The 20,996-nt window shown below is 51.7% G+C and overlaps 1 protein-coding gene across 2 annotated transcripts in view; it reads right to left on the bottom strand.

Annotated features, from left to right (window-relative positions):
- Positions 1-20,996, bottom strand: part of PRKCB (protein kinase C beta) — a 273,228-nt gene that overhangs the window by 79,575 nt on the left and 172,657 nt on the right. For both annotated transcript variants that reach the window (XM_087815849.1, XM_087815848.1), the window contains exons 6-7: positions 4,998-5,154; positions 3,339-3,473 (exon numbers count right to left, since the gene is read on the bottom strand). In XM_087815849.1, the coding sequence (XP_087671975.1) occupies positions 3,339-3,473; positions 4,998-5,154 (292 nt within the window). The remainder of the gene's footprint in view (positions 1-3,338; positions 3,474-4,997; positions 5,155-20,996) is intronic.

Below are 20,996 nucleotides of genomic sequence, written 5' to 3'. Positions count from 1 at the left end.
AACCACAAAACAAGCCTACAGGAAGGAGAAAAAAACACAGAATTGATGCCCAAATCCCAGAGCCGATTCTTTGGGGGAAAAGAGCCAAAACAACAATAAAATAGACAAGCGTCTGGAAAACGAGGGGGCAGAAAGGAGACGGCATAAATAAAACTAGAAGCACAGAGGAGAATCTGACAGCAGGCACAGCTGGTGGCAGAGCAGGGGGTGGGGGGATGGGCTGAGGCTGCCGCTCACATCTGGGAGCTCAGGTCCACTCGGCCTCACAGCACAGCACACCGAAGAGCAGGAGAGCGCACCCCCTTCCAGACCGGAACGGAGTCTCAGCCGGGAGAGCGCACCCGTTCCAGAGGGGAAACTGAGTCTCAGCCTCAGCCGGGAGAGCGCACCCCCTTCCAGACGGGAAACGGAGTCTCAGCCTCAGCCGGGAGAGCGCACCCCCTTCCAGACGGGAAACGGAGTCTCAACCGGGAGAGCGCACCCGTTCCAGAGGGGAAACTGAGTCTCAGCCAGGGGCGTGGCTTACCCTAGACCACATGATGTTGAAAGAATTCCTGGAACAAGAACCCAAATTTCTAGAATTTGGTACATTTACAGTTAAGAAAGCATCAGAGATGTTTTGGCCCTAAATCTGAAGAGGACTTTTATCTGCAAAATCTGAAGAGGGCTTTTATTTTGCAAACTTCCCTCTCAACGATCAGATCATTTCATCAACTTCACAACCATCCTAAAGGATGGGGGGGGGGGTGCTGTAATTATCCTGGGGATGGAAGCACATCTGCTGAGAAGGCCGCAGCACAGAGGTGACGTGACTCACCGATGGTCACAAGGCGTCCGGCCGGCAGGAGAGGCTCTGTGACCTCCAGGTCTGCACCCCTGCAGCAGGCGCAGAATGGGGGTGGATGCCTGGACCCGAACCCCAGCCTGTCCCTCAGGAGCTGTGTGCCCCTCCACATGGCCTGACGACACTGATCCAGGGACGACGCTCCACCCAGAACCGCTGGAGAAGTAACGGATGGTGCAAGCACAAGTGCCGGGAGACTCAGGACTTGCTCCCGACGTGCTGTCCCTTATCACTGAGCCTTTTGCACTCCCTGCCGGGAGGAGGGCGGTGGCACCGTGGACACAGCCCTGCCCTCTGGGGCCTGGAGAACCACGGGAGGGAGAAGGGTGAGGACAGGGTGAGAACAGAGGGGCTGTGCACCCTCCTCGCTGGGCCCGGGGCAGAGGCCTACACGGAGGCCTGGAGCCGAGCAGCAGCTGCGGGGAGGGCGCAAGGTGAGGGCCCTGAGACCGCTCGCCAGGCTCCCCACACAGGAGACTCAGGGGCACAGAAGTGCTGAGTGGGTGGCGCCTGGCTGTGCCTGGAGGTGGGACAAAGGACACTGTGTGGAGGGACCTCCCAGGCCAGGGACTGGGACTCCAGCGTGAAGCCAGAACGGTGCCCCAAAGCTGGCTGGGCCGTCAGGACTGGCCGCTGGGCAGCATGCAAGCCAGAGACACCGCGTGCAGTGAGGTCCCCTTGTGTTCGGCCACCATGAGGTCAAAAACTGCAACGGCCATTGTAGGAAATGAAGAAGCTGTGTTTTTCCGCACATCTGATTAGAGGCGCGTCAGTGTGACTCCCGAGGCCTGGAGAGCGATCAGCTCAGTGCCGGCAGTGGCAGCTAGTGCTATCGTGACTATAATTATCACCCCTCTCCTGTCTCCCTTACACCCCCAGGGTCGCGGCTCTTCCTCTTAACCTCTTTGTGCCCAACTCAGCGAGGAAGGCACTCAAATCTGAGAGTGGCGATGCGGGAGCGTGCAGAGTTAAATCGTCCACACGTCAAGAAAAGTTACCCAAAACTTGGAGAAAAGGCAAAAAGATGACAGTGTGACCTTTTCATATCCTGCTAGAGCGTTTTCTAATTAGCTCTCCCCTTCTCACGGTACTACTGCTTATTCACAAGCCAGGGGGGCCCAGGTGGTCTCCGAACTCTGCGGAGACGCATGTGAATGAGGAAACCGAGGCGCCCCTGCGCCCCACCCGCCACACCGGCTGGCCCCGGGCCTGCTCTCGGGCTCTGTTCACCTCTGGCCTCTGGCCTCTGTTATGCCAGCGTTCCCTCATCTCCTCACATACAGCCCTTTGGTCAGCCACTCCTCTTCTGGTTTCCTCACTTAGGAGCTAAGGAAAACTTTGACAAATTCTCATTTTATGAGAATTATGTTTTTAACCATTTGTGCACTGTGCTTTCAGACACGTTACTATTTTATTTTACTTTTTTATGCTGGGCTTCTGTCCTGTTCGCCTGTCTGCTCGCGTCATTGGTTAGCTTTAGCTTCGGCTCGCTGTGTGATTGCCTCTCCCAGGTCTGCCTCCCCCTCCCAAAGCTCAGCTCCATGGGGCGCGCCTGTCCCACAGTTGACACAGCTCCAGTGCCCAGCACACACTCAGCACACACTGGACCAAAGCCCCTGACCAGCACAGAGGAGAGACAGGCATCTGCACAGTGAGCAAGGGAAAGGACGCGTGGTCCCGCTGACGGGTCTCTTTCTTGCTGAATCAGTTTGAGTTTGACGGACTTATAGCTGAAAAGGCCCAAGGCCACTCAGAAATGAAAGAGCTTCTCTTACGGAGATCAGAGCAGCCACGCTCCCGCTCTCCCAAACCACAGCGCCGCGGGGCTGTCTGCTGACTCCTTCGCTCCCGGGCTGCCGAGGCGGCTGACCCAGCCTCTTTGCTGGGCATACTGGGCAAGGATTTTCTGCCTTAAGAAGGGACCAGAGCAACAGCCCCAGAACAAAGGAGACGACGCTGCTGACCATGCCAGCAAGCCCAGCGCTCTGCGGCCAGGCTCGGCAGCAGTCCCGGGGAAGGAGAATCTTCTCAGAGAGTCAAAATTTGACCGGGGATTGCATGTTATTCTGGGTAAATTGTGAGAGCCACTTTAGAGGCCACGGGGCCAGTCAGATCATATCATTGTATAAAGTAGGGCTGGTGTAAAACAATAGGGAGTGGTGGCAACTGTGGCAAATGCAAAATCCTGTCTACGGGGGCATTAACTTTTCAACTGTCTCATTTGATTGGGCCCAGTGTGCCCAGATTCTTCTGGCTTTTCAAGCCATAAGTCTAGACTTTTATGGGAAATGTCTTGATTTTTAAAATATTGGCAATTAATTTTTTTCTTTTCAGCACAAGAACCAAATAAAGCATATCTGTGAGGCCAGTGCAGTCTACGAGCCATCCCTTTGTGACTCTGCTTCAGTATTTCACTTGTAGAAGAAGGACAGTCTCGACCCCACGCTTGATGGACCAAGCTGTATCGCAGCCTCCAAAGCAAAAGCTTCCTTACCAGCCATCGACACCAGCTTTCTGCAGCTCAGAAATCCCAAACGACAGAGATCCCATGAAGTCATTCCGGCTGGTCAGGTCCCAATCCCAGATCTCCACGGACAGTCTCCTGTCTTTGTCCGATTCCTTCAGCTGGCTGCAGAGAGAAAAGCCGGGGGGAAGTCAGTGCCGGTCACAGGGATTTCTCAAGCAGATGAAACGTACAAGAGGACAAGGCTCGAAGGTAGGAAGTTTTAAAGATTACAAGCTGTTGCAAGAAATATATTCCGTTTCCATCCCAGGCGAGCTCCCCAGGGAGGAAGAGCTTTTTCTGTCTGACAGCCTGTGGCTTAGCCAGGCAGAGGGCCCACGCCAGCTCTGAGGGGGACAGTCTAGCCACTTCTGCCACCTTCCTTATGTCTCAGTAGGGCTTGTGGTGTTCTGGAAATCTTGTAGACACCGTCACTGTAAGAAATATGGATGTCAATTATGTAACTGTGTGGGTGTTCGCACACGTGGGTTACAGGGAGAGGCTGGGGAAATGATGGAGGGAGCCGTGCTGGTGCTGGTCTGGGGAAAACTGTATTCAGAGGCATCCCCTTGGCTGAGGCTGCGACGGGCCCATAGACTGGCTTGGAGGGAGGAAAGCGGGGATGAGGCTCCCCGCCGGGAATCATGCTTCCGGCCCGCGGCCCCGTGTCAGACTGTCAAAGGCTGACTCTCAGCCGTATTTGCCGTGGGACTTGGGGCACGTTCTGTAAGCCCCATTGGTAAAATGGGTTGAAATGGCCAACAGAGCTAGACCACTCTGTACAGTGCCTGTTACACACAGTACATGCTCGTTAAACATCCGCCCATATCACTAACACTTATTGGCCCAGGTGTATCCAAAAGCGGTCCCCAGGGTTTCGGAGTGCTGACCAGGGAAGACCCCCGAGGAAGCTGGCGGGCGCTCTCAGAGGGCTGCAGGCCCAGCACTGTCCGTAAGCCCAGCCCTAGAGAGGTTAGCGCCACACCCTATGGGTTTGCAGACCCTGAGCTTCCCACAACTTGCCTTCACCTAGCAACACATCACACTGTTTTCTGTGCCACCCACTCCCCCACACCACAGATATTCTCAACTCTACGAAAAAATAGGCTCCAATGTTTAGTTGGCTTGCAATGCAAAAATGCAGATGGAAGGGGAGTGAAGGGAGGAAGGAAAGAGTGGGGGAGGAAGGTGGGGAGAGGGAGGGAAAGTGGGGAGAGGGAGGGGGAGGGAGGGAAGGTGGGGAAGGGGAGGGAAGGTGGGGAGGGAGGGAAGGTGGGGGGAGGGGAGGGAAAGTGGGGAGGGGGAGGGAGGGTGGGGAGAGGGAGGGGGAGGGAATGTGGAGGGGAGGGAGGGAAGGTGGGGAGGGGAGGGAAGGGGGAGGGGGAGGGAAGGTAGAAGGGGAGGGAGGGGAGAGGGAAGGTGGGAAGGAGGGAGTAAGGGGGGCAGGGAGGGAAAGGGAGGGAAGGTGGAAGGTGGAAGGTGGAGGAGGGGGAGGGAGGGAAGGTGGAAGGGGGAGGGAGGGGCGAGGGAAGGTGGGAAGGAGGGAGGAAGGGGGGAGGGAGGGAAGGGGGGAGGGAAGGAAACAGAGCTAGAGAGGAGCCCCGTCTCAGTGGGCCACCCTCATGCTGGGCTACAATAATTTCCACTTACAATCTGAATGTCTCGTTCCACTCGGGGTTGAGGGAGCACTTGATAGTTTTGGTCTTCTGTTTGCTCTCACTTTTGGGGTCAGGAATGAGTTTCAGTTTCACATAGGGATCTGACAGGCCATTGGGGTCCATGGGTACCAGGTTTTTAGCATCTCTTACTGGAAAAAGAGAAACAGCTTCAGTATTATAGCACCCAGAGCGTCTGAGCGCCACCCGAAGTGGCTACAGAGCCTGGGGAAGGGCTCTTGGCTTCACACTCACTTAATGGGAACATTATTGTATTAACATCAATAGCTAGGAAGCAATCAAAGTGAGACAAGCTGACAAGATGTGGGCCCTGCTCTATATTGGTTTAAAATTGACTGCCGACTCTCTTCACGCTCTCCCCACTCCACCCCCAAGATCAACCGTGCGTCCTCTAAGCCTGTTTCCCGCGAAGGCGAAAGGAAGACACACTCCTTCCATTCAGCACAATGTTCTCAAGGTTCCTCCACGTCATAGCACGTGTGCCGGTGCTTCTCTTACAGCCGACTAACATTCCACTGCACGGATATACCAATTTTGTTTACCCGCCCATCAGCAGATCAGCATCTGGGTTGTGTCCACTTTTTGGCTGTTGTGAATAGTGCTGCTATGAACACCTGTGTAGCCTGACACAAGAGGTCACGAGCTGTATGATTCCACTGATAGGAAACATCCAGAACAGGTAAATCTCATAAACGGAAAGCAGACTAGCAGTTGCCAGGTGTGGGGGCAGGGGGATGGCGAGTGACTACTTAATGGGTATGTAGTTTCCTTTACAGGCGATAGTTTTCTTGGATCTGGACGGGGATGGTGGCTGTGTGCACACTGTGAGTGCACGAAAGGCCACTTTTTATGTGATGTGAATTCTACCTCAATTCAGAAAGAGTGAGCTAAAAAAGAAAGCGTTGTCCTTTGAACCAAGGCACAGCCATCACCCACGTAGCACCCACACTCAGTACCCAAACAGCCCATAGAGAGAAGGCTGGAAAAATACTGACTCCACCCTCTATCAAGAACGCCGTGCAAAGAAGGCTACAAGACCAGCTTAGAGAAGGAAGGCAGCCGAGGAGAGCAGTGCGCATGTGGCCATATTACGGTGGAACAGACATCAGGCTGGAGAAACAGAAAGAAGTTAATTAGGAGTCAATTCAAAAACCGGTAACGCAAGTAGCCGAGGGAAAGAGATGAGAAAATGGAAGTCGTGTAGCTCTTGTGAGTTGTACGGGTGTTAAGGATACCGTGCCAACCATCTCACTTATGAAAGAAAAACCCAAAGGAGTACATTAGCAGATGGAATCAAACTACCTGCCAGAAGGCTGATATATAATGACCCCTAGCAAGAATACAAAGATGGTTCAACCTTAGAAATCCTATTATTGAAATAGTCATCCTATTTCTAAGTCAAAGGAGAAAACCACAAGATCATTGCAATTAGCTAGAAATGGCCAATTTCACTCGCAGGATAAAGGCCATCTAACATAACCGCACCCCAGTTCCTGATCATGCAATCCCACTGTCATTACTCAACATTGTTTCTAACTGATCCCCAAGTGGAATAAAACAATAGAAGCAGAACATCGCATAGTAGGGGATAAAGCACCCCCTTACTTCCTGCATCGTTTCCACCTCCTCAGCCACCTCCTACCTGGAGCTTGTCATCCCAGAAATGACACCACTTTCTCAATTCAATTTCATGTACCCCGGGATCTTACACCGCTTCCCAGTGTTCCAGTTCACGAACCCTAGTGCCCCACAGCAGTAAGTCACTGCCGATCAGCCTACTGAGCCCATGAGTGTTCTCAGTCTCTCATTTCCTCTAGCCCTCCCTCATTCGTCCCAGGTGAGATTTCATGGTGCACTGTAATCACTCCCTTGAAAACACCCTCAATGCCCTTGCTAATCTTTCTTCCCATTTTATTTATCTGACAAAACCACAGCCCTATTTAAATTCAAATACCCTACCTTTTTTTCATACATCCAAATAGCTGATTATTGCTGGAGGGGGGAAAATCACTTGACTTGCCTCCGATCATATTGCTACTAAGGGGTTGGGACTGAATAAATGAGATGAGAAAGGGCTGGGCGGCCGTCCAGTGAGTGGCCAGGGCCCGAGGAGCAGGCTGTAACGCTCGGCACTGGCATCTTCTGCACTCCGGGGCAGTGGCACCTCCTTCCTTTACCCACAGGCTGACTTCCTGCTCCGGTCCAGCTTGCAGGCTGCATCTTGTCCTTGCACCAGAAGCAATCATGTTTCCTTTCACTCAGTTAAGTTCCAAAAGCAGGTCCCTACTATGTGTAGGCATTCTGCTAGGCACTGGGGACAAAGGGGACAACGTGAGATGTTGGCCCTGTCTCCAAGGAAGACGTAAAACCAAATGTATGCAACACACAGTTGATTTCTAATGACACAGTAGCCAGGCTGACAGTGTTGTGGACACAGGGCTGCGAAACACCGGGTCTGCAATTGCTTATCATTCCTTCACATTTTTAACTCCATTTCTTGACCGATAAAATGGAGGTAATGCATACCTCACAGGACCGCTAGAAGAGTGCAGTCGGATAAAGAATATACATGTTTGGCATGGAACCTGGGACCTAGGGAATAGTCACTAAGTGCTAGCTACATTACTGCTATTTCACTATTATTATTATTACTCACCACCCTCTTTTACTCCATTTGTCCATTTTTATTATGAAGATTTAACCATTTCTGAATGGAATGACATCAGACAGAACCTCTTGTGGTTTCTCTTCCTGAGAACAGTGCATCTGACCTTTGCATTTGAACCCCTGCAGGAGAGCCTTTCAAGCCCCCGCAGCGGAGTCACTCACGGGGCGGCCAGGTTAGTCCCAGGACCCGCCTCAGACTCACTCATGGGTCACTCACAGGGCGGCCAGGTTAGTCCCAGGACCCGCCTCAGACTCACTCCGGGGTCACTCACAGGGGGCCAGGTTAGTCCCAGGACCCGCCTCAGACTCACTCATGGGTCACTCACAGGGCGGCCAGGTTAGTCCCAGGACCCGCCTCAGACTCACTCATGGGTCACTCACAGGGCGGCCAGGTTAGTCCCAGGACCCGCCTCAGACTCACTCCGGGGTCACTCACAGGGGGCCAGGTTAGTCCCAGGTCCCGCCTTAGACAGATTCCGATTCAACAAGTCCAGTGACCTGTTCACCTGCTTTTCTAACAAGTTCCCAGGTGGTGCTCATGCACAGAGCACACGTAAGTAGAGTTTTAGACATGATGTAATTTCTTAGGCTATCCATACATCTTCCCCAGGGAGCAGTGATTTTCAACCAGGGCTGCGGCAGAATCTTTAAAACCTGCAATACCCGACTATTCGGTCAGGGGCACTGGCCTCTTTTCCCTTAGGTTGTCAAATCAAAACATGACAGCAGCCTACACAACAATAGCCATCCGGTGCGAATCAAAATCAAAATCATACCTATTTATTTTTGTCAGGTCAGCAAAAAATATTTAATGTATTTTCTGGTGGGCCGCAGAATTTCAGTAAGTAGTTTCTGTGCCGTGAGATGAAGAGGTTGAAAATCGCTGCCGCAGAAAACGCGCTCGCTGCCTGAGCCTTCCGAGGGCACTGCCCGCGCCAGCTTCCGGGCTGGCGTTGCGGGAGGACACGTCTGTCACACGGGCAGCCACGTACAAGGCGGCCGGGGACGCGCCGAGGGGCCAGTGGGGATGGCTCGCTGCGCCCCCGCCGCGAGCGGGGCTGACACGGGGACAGTCACGGGGCGTCCAGCTCCCCCGGCTCTGCGCTGCAGGCCTGGGCGGTCTCACGGCTGGTGCTTTACCGCGGCCTCTCCCGGCAGCTGCTTCCCCTGGACAAACACCCCCGGCAGGGCAGGCAGGGCTCTGCCCCTCCCGCGCCTGTGCTTTCTGGGTCTGCCCTCTGCCAGGGCCCACGGTTTCTGTGAAAGGGATGGGGCGGAACTGTGCGGGTCTGGGCGCTCACATCTCCAAGAGCCGCGGCTGCTGTCAGTGCTGCTCCACGAACCGCTCGCAGCAGACCCAGGGCCTGACCCTCCCAACGCTCGCTCTTCGAAGTCCAGTCGCGTTTCCCAGCGGCGAGAGCGCCGCCAACGTTTCAAGGAAGCCTCCCTCCAGGCCACACGCGGGCAGCCCGACTGATTCTTCCCGATAAATGTTTCTTTACTATCTTGGGTGAAACCCAGCCAGCCAGATGGTACAAAGTGCTTCACACAGAGCAGAAGTAGCGGCCCTGCCCCCGCCCCCGCCCCCTCGGAAGTCTGCTAAACGTGCAAGACTCGAGTGCCCTGGTCCCGAGGGCACTGCCCGCTGCGGCCTGACGCTGGGTGGGAGGTCAGGCCCGGCTGAGTCCAGCGAAAGGTCTTCAGAGCAGGCCCGGCCTCAGCGTCCTGGTCACAGCTGCCCAAGGCGGTGCTGACTCCATGGAAACATGGCTCGGGGGCCACCATTTTCCTGAGAGTTGTCCTTCCCCAAGGAATGTCCTAGTCTCCCCATTCTCCCAAAATTCAGCTGTCCATCGGGGACGTCTGAATACCTGTGCTGCTTCAGTGCCCTTGTCTCACCTGTGTGACCCAAGAGCTTCTGTTTGTCCTTTTGAAGGTGTATCAGGAGTCTATTTGCCCTGTGTGTCCCCAGAACAGTTATTCCAAGCAACACCCACTAACACTCAGTTCTGTGTGAGGGTGTTAGCGATGCTAAGAAGTGAGACAGACCCCGGTGCCCGTCAACAGGGGCCGGGCGTAACCTACAGCACACGCCCACCGTCAAATACGGTGCTCGCGTTAACTGGGCTATCTGCGTGCACTGGCGCGGGGAGAAGGGGCGGGATGCGGACAGGTGATTCCAGTGCAATGCCTCTTTGTTCAAGAAAAAGGCCTGAGGCCTCAGTGGTTCCACTGATGAGCCCGATCCGGGCCAGACGCTCACACGGTCGACACTCCGTTTCCTGACTCGCGGACTTGTCCTGTGCGTATGTGAGAGGAGGTCCTGTTCTTGGGACAGACACTGGAGCGTTTAGGGATAAATGGGAACCATTATTCCAACTCAGATGGCTCAGAAAAAATGTGTACACGTTTATAAAAATGTTTACTGGAGAGAATGATAAACCAAACGGGGCAAATTAGGTAAGGATACATGGGTGTGCCTGTACTACTGCTGCATTTTTCTAATTTTGAGATTATGTCCAAATAAACAGTTTTTTAAAATAAGCTACTTCAAATCTTCAAGGAAAAGTGAACAATAACAAACTTCTCTACGAGGGCCTACGTGGATGTAAGTGTACGGAGAAGAAGGTGGAAGGACATGCCCACATGTGATTTGAAGTGATGGTTATGTTTGAGGGAGAGGTACAGGAACCTGGTTTGGAGGTTGTGGGCAAAAGAGGCTGTAGCCTTATCTCTCACATTCTGAATTTACTTAAGAGAATGCATCCTTTTATTAATCGTGTATTAGTGTTTTTTTAAAAACATATCTTTATTGATTTCAGAGAGAGGAAGGGAGAGGGAGAGATAGAAACATCAGCGATGAGAGAGTCACTGATCGGCTGCCTCCTGCAGACCCCGACTGGGGATCGAGCCCGCAGCCCGGGCATGTGCCCTGACCAGGAATCGAACGACGATCTCCTGGATCCTAGGTCGATGCTCAACCGCTGAGCCACACCTGGCTGCGCTCGTGTATTAATTTTCTTAAAAATTCAGTGTGCACCTGTGGCCTCCAAGAATCCACTGCCCTGGCCTTCAGGGACCCTAGCCTATCTCCCAAAGACTATAGAGCAATTGGCCTGCAGAGTGATGCTTAAAAGCTCATGGTCTGCATCACTGAGCCCTGGGCGAGCCCCCCACAGACCCAGGAAGACCTCACTGTGATCAGCTGCACACCCTCAGCACGGACCCAGGATCAAAGCCGGGTTGGAGGAAGTCTGGACAGGTGAAAAATTTCATCTCCTTCTGCTATCCTGCCCTGCCCCTCTCCTATTCCAGTGACCTCCTGGTGGCTGACACGTCACCCCGGCCTCTGGTTCACCCCAGATCCCTCCCCACTGCCTGCCACACCTTTGTAAGTCGCAAGCTTCTTTGGCCCTCCAGTCTACAGCCGGGTCCCCTTCACTCCTGCTTACTCATTACTTCTTCCAACCCCAAGGTTCTCTGATGCAGCGGCTTTTGTGAGCACTGGACCCATCACAATCTCCTTCCCAGCGCCCTTTATCGGCCCCAGGACCTCAGCTCATCTCTGATGACAAAGCAAACAAACCCGGGGTCTCAGGCAGCCCACACGCAGCATGGAAGTCATCCGAGCACGCTGTGGCCAAAGGCCCCTGGAGCAGCTGGCTCCATCCTGCCGCAGCAGCAGGGCTGCCACACAAAGAACTGTCCGCATGGAGGCCGACTTCCAGCTGGGACGTCACGGAGCCAGCCCCGCCGGCCTGCTGAGCCACGGCAAGCGACCTGACGCTGAAGAGCTGGCACCGAGGAACCGGGACTGGACTGGCAGCGGTCGGATTTGAGTCAGAGAGACCGGGGTTTGCACCCTGCGTCTGCACGGCTCTCACTAACTGGGGGAATCTTAGTCAAAAGACATCTCTGAGCCTGGGCGGCCCCGACTCCAAAATGCCGATAAAGCCACACACAACTCAAAGGGCCGCTGGCTGACCACAGAGCCAGTCTGTACAGGACAACAGCCTCAGTCTGAATCTGCTGGCCTCTTACTCTCGCGAGCCCCAGGGGGACAATAAAGCACACGGTTACCCCAGTTACGGGGCAGTCGGGGTAACGCAGAATGTAATGCACAGGGCTGAGGCTTAGCCGATGCTGATTTCCCTTCTCCTTCGAAACTTTGGGTCAAATTACATAACTAGCAGGATAAATTTCAGGGCTGAAAGTGCCCCTGCAGTGTGACTTCCACCCCAGTGAATTTGGAGGTGGTAGGAGAACGGCAGACGACCCGAAGCCAAACGTGAATCCACCCCTCCTTGTTCGGGCGCCTGGGGTCTCACCTGCAGCTGCACTTCCTCTGAACAACCCAACAATCCTTTATTTTTCAATTACAGTTGACGTTCGACGTTACTGTAGATTAGTTTCAGGTGTACAGCATAGTGGTTAGACAATCACATCATTTATGAAGCATTACCCTGATGTTTCAAGCGGCCACCTGGCCGAGTACATACTTACTACAACATTGACTATATTCCCTAGGCTGTACTTTACTGCTTTATAACTGCCACTTTGTACTTCTTAATCCCTTCACATTTTTTATCCAACCCCCTCCCTCCAATCCGGCAAACATCAGTTTGTTCTCTGTATCTATTAGTTTGTTTCTATTTTGTTTATTCCTTTATTTTGTTTTTTAGATTCAACATCCAAGTGAAATCATACAGCATTTGTCTGTGTCTTACTTATTTCACTTAGCACGATAGCCTCCAGGTCCATCCCTCTGCTCACAAATGGCAAGATTTCATTCTATTTCGTGGTTGAGTCGTGGTCCATCGTGTGCCACAGCTTTATCCACTCATCTATCGATGACACTTAGGTGACTTCCATATCTTGGTTATTGTAAATAATGCTGCAGTGAACACAGGGGTGCATCTATCTTTCTGAATTAGTGTTTTGGATTTCTTTGGATAAACACCCAGAAGTGAAATTTCTGGGTCATATGCAGCTCCACTTTTAATTTAGCGAGGAACCTCCACACTGCTTTCCACGGTGGCGGCACCACTCTGCAATCCCCCGACGGGGCACGAGGCTTCCCTTTTCTCCACACCCTCGCCAGCACCTGAACAGCCCAATAACCTTTATCCTTTCATCTCCCTGCTCCCTTTACACCACTTTTTTTCTTTACCTCATCAAACTCCCTGACCCCTCGCTCTTCCCCTTCCTCTGGTGCATCGGTGCCCTGCTGTGGTATCGCTTCTTTCCCACCCTGCCCTCCGACTTCTTCGGCCAGAGGCTTAAACGCCTGTACCCTCTTGTCTTGTCAACAGCACCCTCTCTGCACCCTCTGATCCTCAGTGAGGTACGACTTAGTGCCCTGGAGGAAAGGCACACACAGCAGCCTGATGCCCCCTCTCACGGCTGCCCTCCATCCACAGCGTGGCCTCCTCCCCGCCTGCAACCCCACTGGGTGTCCCTAGGACCCCTCCCATGCCCTAAGAAGCAATTTCGAGAGCTCATCATTTTTAAGCTCTCGCCTGACTCCATCTCGTCCATGTTACCTGCTGGTGTCATGAATTTCTACTTCAATGATGTTTTCATCAGAAAATGTGGGCTGAGCAACTTTGGGGCATTTGGGGGAGAATTTAATGAGGTTTCCCCCCCCAAGCTAACGTATCACCGGTTCTGTGGATTCCAGAAAGCGTGATTCTTTTATTGAAAGGTTCAGCCTTCAAGAGAGAGATAGTTGACGTTCATTTTAATTATATTATTTAACTTATCTATATTTTTACCAATCTCATCTGTCAAAGACCGACAAAGTGAACTTTGAAACCTTCCCATAGGGTAGTTTCAGAAATTTCTCCTTTCATTTCTAGCAGTTTTTGCTTTGTGTATTTTCACCCCGTGTTGTCTGGGGTTCATGATGACATTTTAGCCTTAGATTTTACTTTCACAATGAAAAGATTCTTTTTGTACAGTTTGTTTCTTGTCTTGAACTCTCCTGTGCACACGGCTGCTTTTCCTTTTGCCCTGGCTTCTCTCCAGGGACGCCTGGCACCTGTGTACCTGTGGACACTGCTGTTTGTCCTCTGCACCCGTCAGTTTTCTCATGATTGCATCCTTTTTTTTTTTTTTTTTTTTTTTTTTAAATATATCCTTATTGATTTCAGAGAGAAGAAGGGAGAGGGAGAGAGAGAGAGAGAAACATCAATGATGAGAGAGTCATTGATCGGCTGCCTCCTGCACACCCCCGACTGGGGATCGAGCCCGCAGCCCGGGCACGTGCCCTGACCAGGAATCGAACCCCGAAAGCCTGGATCCCAGGTCGATGCTCAACCGCTGAGCCACACCTGGCCGGGCTGCATCCATTTTTTTATTCCCTCCCCCTGCCATCACTCCCTGGGCTTGTTTCCATGTTACTGGTCACATTTTCTGCAGCAGGCACTCCTCTATGGACTGTCTCTGTACATTTTATTTTATTGTTCTAAATTACTTCTTAATGTCATAACACATCCTTCCTGCTTATGTCTTCCAACTGTCCAGCTCCCTTTCCGTCTTAGCCCACTACCTTGTCCTCCTGGGCCCCGTCTCTCTCAATCTCTCTGTCTCTCTCTGTCTCCGTCTCTTCCCCTCCCTCCCTCCCTCCCTCCCTCCCTCCCTCCCTCCCTCCCTCCCTCCCTCCCTCTTTTCTTCTTCCTTTTATCTGTTGATTTTCTTCCTGTGGCATTTAATTTTTAAATTAGCATACAGTAAAATCAACTTTTTATTTCAGTGTATTGTCCTTTGTATTTTAGCCCATGTATAGATTCCTGTGACCACCACCCTGCCAGATACAGAACAGTCTATCGCTCCCAAAAGATCACTGGAGCTGCCTCTCTATCGCCAACTCCACCCACCCCCGGCCCCTGGCAACCACTGGTCCACTTCCCATCACTATAGTTTTATCATTCCAACAACGCTCTCTAAATGGACTCGCACGGTATGAAATCTTTCGAGACTGGCTTCTCTCACTCAGGATAATGCCTCAGAGCCATCCAAGTTTGTGCAGGAACAGTTTGCCCCTTTTCGTGGATGAGTAGTATTCCTTCCACTGTGGGGATGCACCAGTTTGTCTATCCATTCACCTGCTGAAGGGCATCTGAGTGGCTTCCAGTTTTTGGTGATTACGAATAGAGCTGCTGTAAAATTCATTTCTCTAGAGTAAGCTCCTAGGCAAGGGATCACTGAGTTATATGCTAAATGTATGTTTAACTTTATGGGAAACCACCAACCTTGTTTCTAGAGTGGCCGCACCCTTCTGCAGCACCCCCAGCGCTGACCGAGAGGGCCCTGCTCTGCACGCCGGCCAGCCCGCCGCGTAACGGTGTCCGTCAGCACCGTCGCTTCGGCCACTCCGGCGGGCGGGTAGAGGCATCTCGCTGTGGCTTCGATCTGCATTTCCCTGATCTCAGTGATATCGAGTATCTCCATGGATGTGTCTGCCATCCTCGGATTGCCCTTGGGGATGTGTTTTTCAAGCACTTGGCCCGTGCTTTTGGTGGCGTTGTTTTCATACTAACGAGCCGGAGTTCTTCAGCCCGGATGTGAGCCCTTTGTCAGATGTGTGATTTCCAAACAGTCTCCTGCAGTTCGTAGCTTCACTTTATAACAGTGTCTTTTGCAGAGCAGAAGTTTTCAGTTTTATTTTAATGACGTCCAGTGTATTGTTTTCTTCCTTTTATGGGTCATGTTTTCAGTGTCAGATCTAAGAGTTCTTCGCCTGATTCCAGGTCACAAAAACGCTCTCCTATGTTTCCTAAGGCTGCGTTTACATTTTAGTTAACGTTTGCACAAGGAACAAGGTGGAGGTGCAGCTTTTTGTTGGATGTCCAATCGCTCCCACATCACTTGTTGAAAGACTGTCTTTTATTAATTTCATTTTTTAACACCTTTTAAAAATTAATCAGCCATATTTCTGTGAATATATATCCAGACTCTCTATTCTGTTTCATTCATTTTTTGTATCTCTCCCTTTGCCAAACCACATTGCTTCATTACTGAAGCTTTATATGGTAAGTCTTACGCCTGAGTACTGCGATGCCTCCAAATTTATTCATCTTAAAGAACGTTTTGGCCATTCCAGTTTCTTTGTCTTTCTATACAAATTTTAGATTCATATTCACCAAGAATTCTGCTGAGATTCTGACTGGAATTTCACTAAGTCTATGGATCAATCTGTAAGAATTAGCATCTTTACTATGCTCTCTTCAGTCCATGAAAATGGTATGTTTTTCCATTCCTTCGGTAGTCTTTTATATCTTTCAGTATTTTGTAATTGTCAGCATAAAAATCCCAGACATATCTTGTTAGATTTATACCTAAATATTTCAAATTTTTGGAGTCAATGTAAATATTTCAAAGTTTTGGAGTCAAATTAAAAAATTTTGGTTTCTAACTGTTAACACAGCTAAATAAAATTGTATTTTTGTGTATTGGCCTTATATCCTGCAATCTATCTAAAGTTACTTATTAGTTCTAGGAGGGGATTTTTTTTTTGGTAGATTCTTGTGAATTTTATATATAGACAATCATGTTTCCTGTGTATAAGGAGAGTTTTATTTTCCTATCCAATTTATATTTCCAATCTTTTATTTCTTTTTCTTGTCTCATTGCACTGGCGAGGTATTCTGGTATGATGCTGAATTGAGTGGTGAGGGTGGGCACCCTTGTCCTGTTCTGTAGCTTAGGAAGAAAGCGTGCAGGCTTTCACTGCTAAGTATGTTGTAGTTTTATCAGTTTGGAGGGGTTTTGTAGATGTCCTTTACCAGGTTAAGGAAGTTCCCTTCTATTTCTAACATGCTGAGAAAGTTCATCAAAATAGATATTAAATCTTGTCAAATATCTTTTCTGCATCAATTTATATGTTCCTGTGGTTTTTCTGTCTTTAAATTATTAATATTTTGATTACACCAATAAGTTTTTTTTATAATTGAACCAGCTTTGCATTCCCAAGAGAAAGCTCATTTGGTTATAGAATATTGTTCTTTCTGCATATTTCTGGATTTGATTTGTTAGTATACTGTCGGAGATTTTTCCATTTACTTTCACAGGGACATTTATCTATAGTTCCCATCTATTGCCTTTGTCTTCTACTGGTTTTGGCATGAGGGTAATGCCAGCCTCATCAACAGGTTAGAAAGTGTTCCTTCCTCTTCTGCTTTTGAAGCATCAGTGTTATTTGTTCTTTAAATGTTTAATAGAATTCCACAATATAAGTTTATTTCAAGCACTTCTTTATCTGGATTCCACAAATTTGGATGTGATCTAATTCCATTTTCTTTCATTGGTTCAAAATATTTTCTAATTTTCCTCGAGACTTCCTCTTTGGACCATGGATTATTTAGAAGATTGTTTTTAATTTTCACATTTTCCAAAGGGCTCTGCTCCCGATTTTAACTTCTACCCAGATACTCTTCACTAAGCCTTAGAACGTTACATACTGCTCCCCACCAGACGGCTGGTACTTAGTTTTCAAAAATATATTACTATTACTCACTATAAAACTAGGTCAAAGGAGAATTATCTTTTTAAAAATGACCAATAAAGGCAAGTGACAAGATCCAATAATCATTCTTTCTTTTAACTCTTAGAAAAACAGGAATAGATGGATGCTTTTTTGCTGTAATAAATTTATCAAAGGCATTCCTCATGCTCACTGGTGAAACTAGAGGCCTTTCTAGTTCTATTAAGGTCCCCGTTGTATTAAGACAGCCACCATCACGGCTACAACACAGCATCACCAGGAAGGACCAGCCGAGGCAATTACAGAAAAGAAGAGTGTGAGGAGGCTCAGCGTTGGAAAGAGGAGATAGCATGAGCTGGGGCTGTGGGGCCTGCAGCCTAGAGAGAGTCCTTAACGGGCCTGGCAGGTGACTGACCTTCCCTCCCCAGTCTGCAGCCCTGATAAACGTTTCCCTTTCAAACCCCTAGTCATACTCTGGAAATCTGGAAGAAAGAGGAGTTAAATATACAGTCTCAGTTGAGCATGAATTACTTTTTTAATTAGAAAAATAAATGTTCCTTTACATCGGAGAGAAAGGGCCATCGGATGCATTGGCTCTTGGGAGGCCGGTGCTGTGCACGTCAATCCACACAAGCTGGAACTGGACACAACATGCGTGTCCCCAAGATTCAGCCTCCTGACTCCTGAGTCCTGAGCCTGTGTGTCACTGCAAACACCAGGCAACTGCTGTGCTCTGTACCCGGGACAGCTGGGTGTTCCACAGTCCACCAAACCCCGATCGGTGTCACTACTCTCTCCTGTTTCCCTGGTCACTCGGGCCTGCAAACGCTTACTGCGACGCTATGCAGCCGTAACCCTGGAGGTGCAGATTGCTCGGCCCCACTGGGAGGACCTGGGTTCGTCTCCCTTTGACATCTCACAAGCCGGGCCTCTCAGCACCTGGTACTGCGCAGCGGCTGGGTTCCCGGGGGCACCGGGCAGAGTGTGCAGGGCCTGGTGCAGGAGGGGAGGCGCTCCTCAGACCCACTTGGGACACAAACAGAAACCTGCGCGTGCACGCCTGCTCCCCGGCCGTCCTGGGCCTCCCCTTCCGCCTGGGACAGGCGGTTCATGAGCAAGGCGCCCAACGCACGGGCTTCATTCTTGTTTGGAGAGCACCTCATGCCTCAGGTGGAGAGAAACGAGAAAGGCGAGACGTATGGCTGCTTCGCCCACGTCCTCGGGACGGGGACCACGGCGATGCTTGTGTCCCCCGCCCACACCGCGCGCTGAGCAAATGCAGCAGAGGCGCCAGGCGGGTGGAGCTGAAACCCTCACACCCTCGGCTGCAGTGGTTGTGACACGGCTTTGGGTGCTGCCTCTCAATGTGATTATTTTTAAAGATGAGACATAAATACTAACACAGGGCCCCTGGAGCTGCAGAATCGCTACTTGGCAGCTTAATTTGGACATTCAATCAGAGCTGTCGGTCAGCGGCTCTGCGCAGCCCCAGCAGCCAGGGCCAGGAGCCCCGCCATCTGCTCGGTAAGTGATGGGTTTAATTTCAGAGGCTGGGATGAAAGCCTCCCCAGCTCCGAGCAGGCGGCTCGCCTCCCTCTCGAGAGAAGCAGAACATGTTTTCTCATCACTTCAGTGGGCTCCCTGCTCTGACCACCTCACTGAAGCAGGGAATGCTACGGATTTTTAACAGCCTGACAGCCCCATTCTCACGCCACATCCCCCAGGCAGGCAGAGCAAAGGGCTGTCGTCTGAAGATAAGTTTTCTGTTTCTTCTACTGTCATTCTGGGGCAACGGAGGAAGACAACATCTGCGAGGAGGAGTCCCAACAGGAGAGCGCTTCCCTCGTGTGCTGTCTGTCAGACAGCCTCAGCCGCGCGGAGCACGAGGGGGGCCTCCTGCGGGCCCCTTATCCTAAACGGATGGGTGGAAGGGCGGGAAGACAGGTGGGTGGGGGCGGGCGGGCGGGCGGACGGACAGACGGACGGACGGATGGATGGATGGTTAAAGTCACAGGTTTAAAGAGCCGGAAGGAAACTCATCCTTCCCACTGTTTTATTATAATTTTACCAAACTATTCATGTCAAGGCCATTGTAGCATCCATTGGATACTCCCCATTTCCCACACTTGTTAGCACTTCACATACACACACACTCACGCACACTCACACACGCACACTCACACACAGACACACATGCACACTCAGACACGCACACTCACACAGACACACTCATAGAAACACACAGACACACTCACGCACACTCACTCATACACACGCACACTCAGACACACACATGCACACTCAGACACATACACTCACACACACTCAGACACTCACGCACACTCACTCATACACACGCACACTCAGACACACTCACACACACTCAGACACGCACACTCAGGCACACTCATAGAAACACACATTCACACACATACTCATATATACTCACACACAGGCACACACAGGCACACAGACACACATGTGCACACACAGATGCACACACATATTCACACTCATACAGATGCACACTCACAGAACACACACATATTCTCATATACACACTCACGCACACACAGGCACACACACTCTATTCAAAGCCTCTCCAAATGCATCACGCAGGCGCTGGCTCTCCAGCACAGGTGGCCTCCTCAGCACTGAAACACGGTCTTGGTGGCCCCTGATATGCTCAGTAGTTAACCCAGTGGCTGGGCTGTGGAAAGGTGCAGAGAGGACCCCAGGGGAGCAGCCGGGGCAGTGGGGACAGCCACCCTAAGAGGGTCACAGCCATGTCAGCTGGTAGAGAATGCCGCTGGAACGCTCTGGGAGCTCCCTCACTGCACGCAGGCGCTCGGGCAAACCCACGCAGGGCCGCTGCAGGTGTCCTGGCTCTGCTCCGCCCCGCCTCTGCCTGCGCGCCCAGGCCCCGCTCAGGTGAACACTCGGGGACCCTGCGCATCACTGGACGCTGCGCGGCTCACTGAGGACCATCCCGGCATGCTCCTGCCTGCAGTTCAAACCCCTAGGGAGGCACTGCAGCTGGGTAAGACCCTGAGGTCTAAGTAACCATCTGTCCCTCTGCATCAGCGAATTCTGTCACTTGTACCAGGAGGCCTTCCCCCCACCCCCACTTCCCGCGGGACCTAAGTCATTCATGCCTCAGGACAGAGCTGTCCAGGACCGACTGGGGGACAAAGGCACAAATCCTTGGCCTTTCAGTTCTGCAAGCTTGTCCCCACCTCCCTCTCTACCAGCCCCCCGTAAAAGCAGAGGTCCAGGGGCAGCAGAGCCCAGGAAGGGGGACAGCCTCTTTCCCCATGGGCTTCGTCTGCTTTTCTGTGGACTGAACTAGCCCCACCTCCCTTCCTCGTCGGCCAGAAGAGCCCAGCTCCTGCGCACATCCCCATGGAACATGCTCCCAAGAGTGTGCCCAGCTCGCCAGTCCCGGGGACACGCAGTGGAAACCCCAAGTGGGCTTCGCTGGGACATGCAAGTAAGGCATGCAGGGTTTTCCACCCGCTCAACGCCCCGCCCACCATGAACTCAGCAGTGCTGCCCAGAGAGGAGGTTCTGGGGGGGCCCAGAGCAGGCACATCAGCCCCTCCTGGGAACCGGTCAGGTATGCAGGTCGTCAGGCCTGCCCCAGGCGTCCCGGACCAGGAGCCGGGCGGAGCGCGGCCATCTGTGGCCGCCCAGGTTCCCCTGCACCCGGGACGAGCGCCACCGCTCCCAGCCAGGGCCGTCCAGCAGAACTTCCTGGGCGAGTGGCGTTTCTGTCATACAGAGGCCTCTAGCCCCATGCGCCGCAGGGTGCCTGAAAGGCGG

This window comes from Miniopterus natalensis, chromosome 3 (genome assembly GCF_054644295.1).
Source record: "Miniopterus natalensis isolate mMinNat1 chromosome 3, mMinNat1.hap1, whole genome shotgun sequence".
NCBI classification, from domain to species: Eukaryota; Metazoa; Chordata; class Mammalia; order Chiroptera; family Miniopteridae; genus Miniopterus; species Miniopterus natalensis.
Note: the sequence above shows the minus strand (reverse complement) of the source record. Positions and strands in the feature narration are given on the sequence as shown.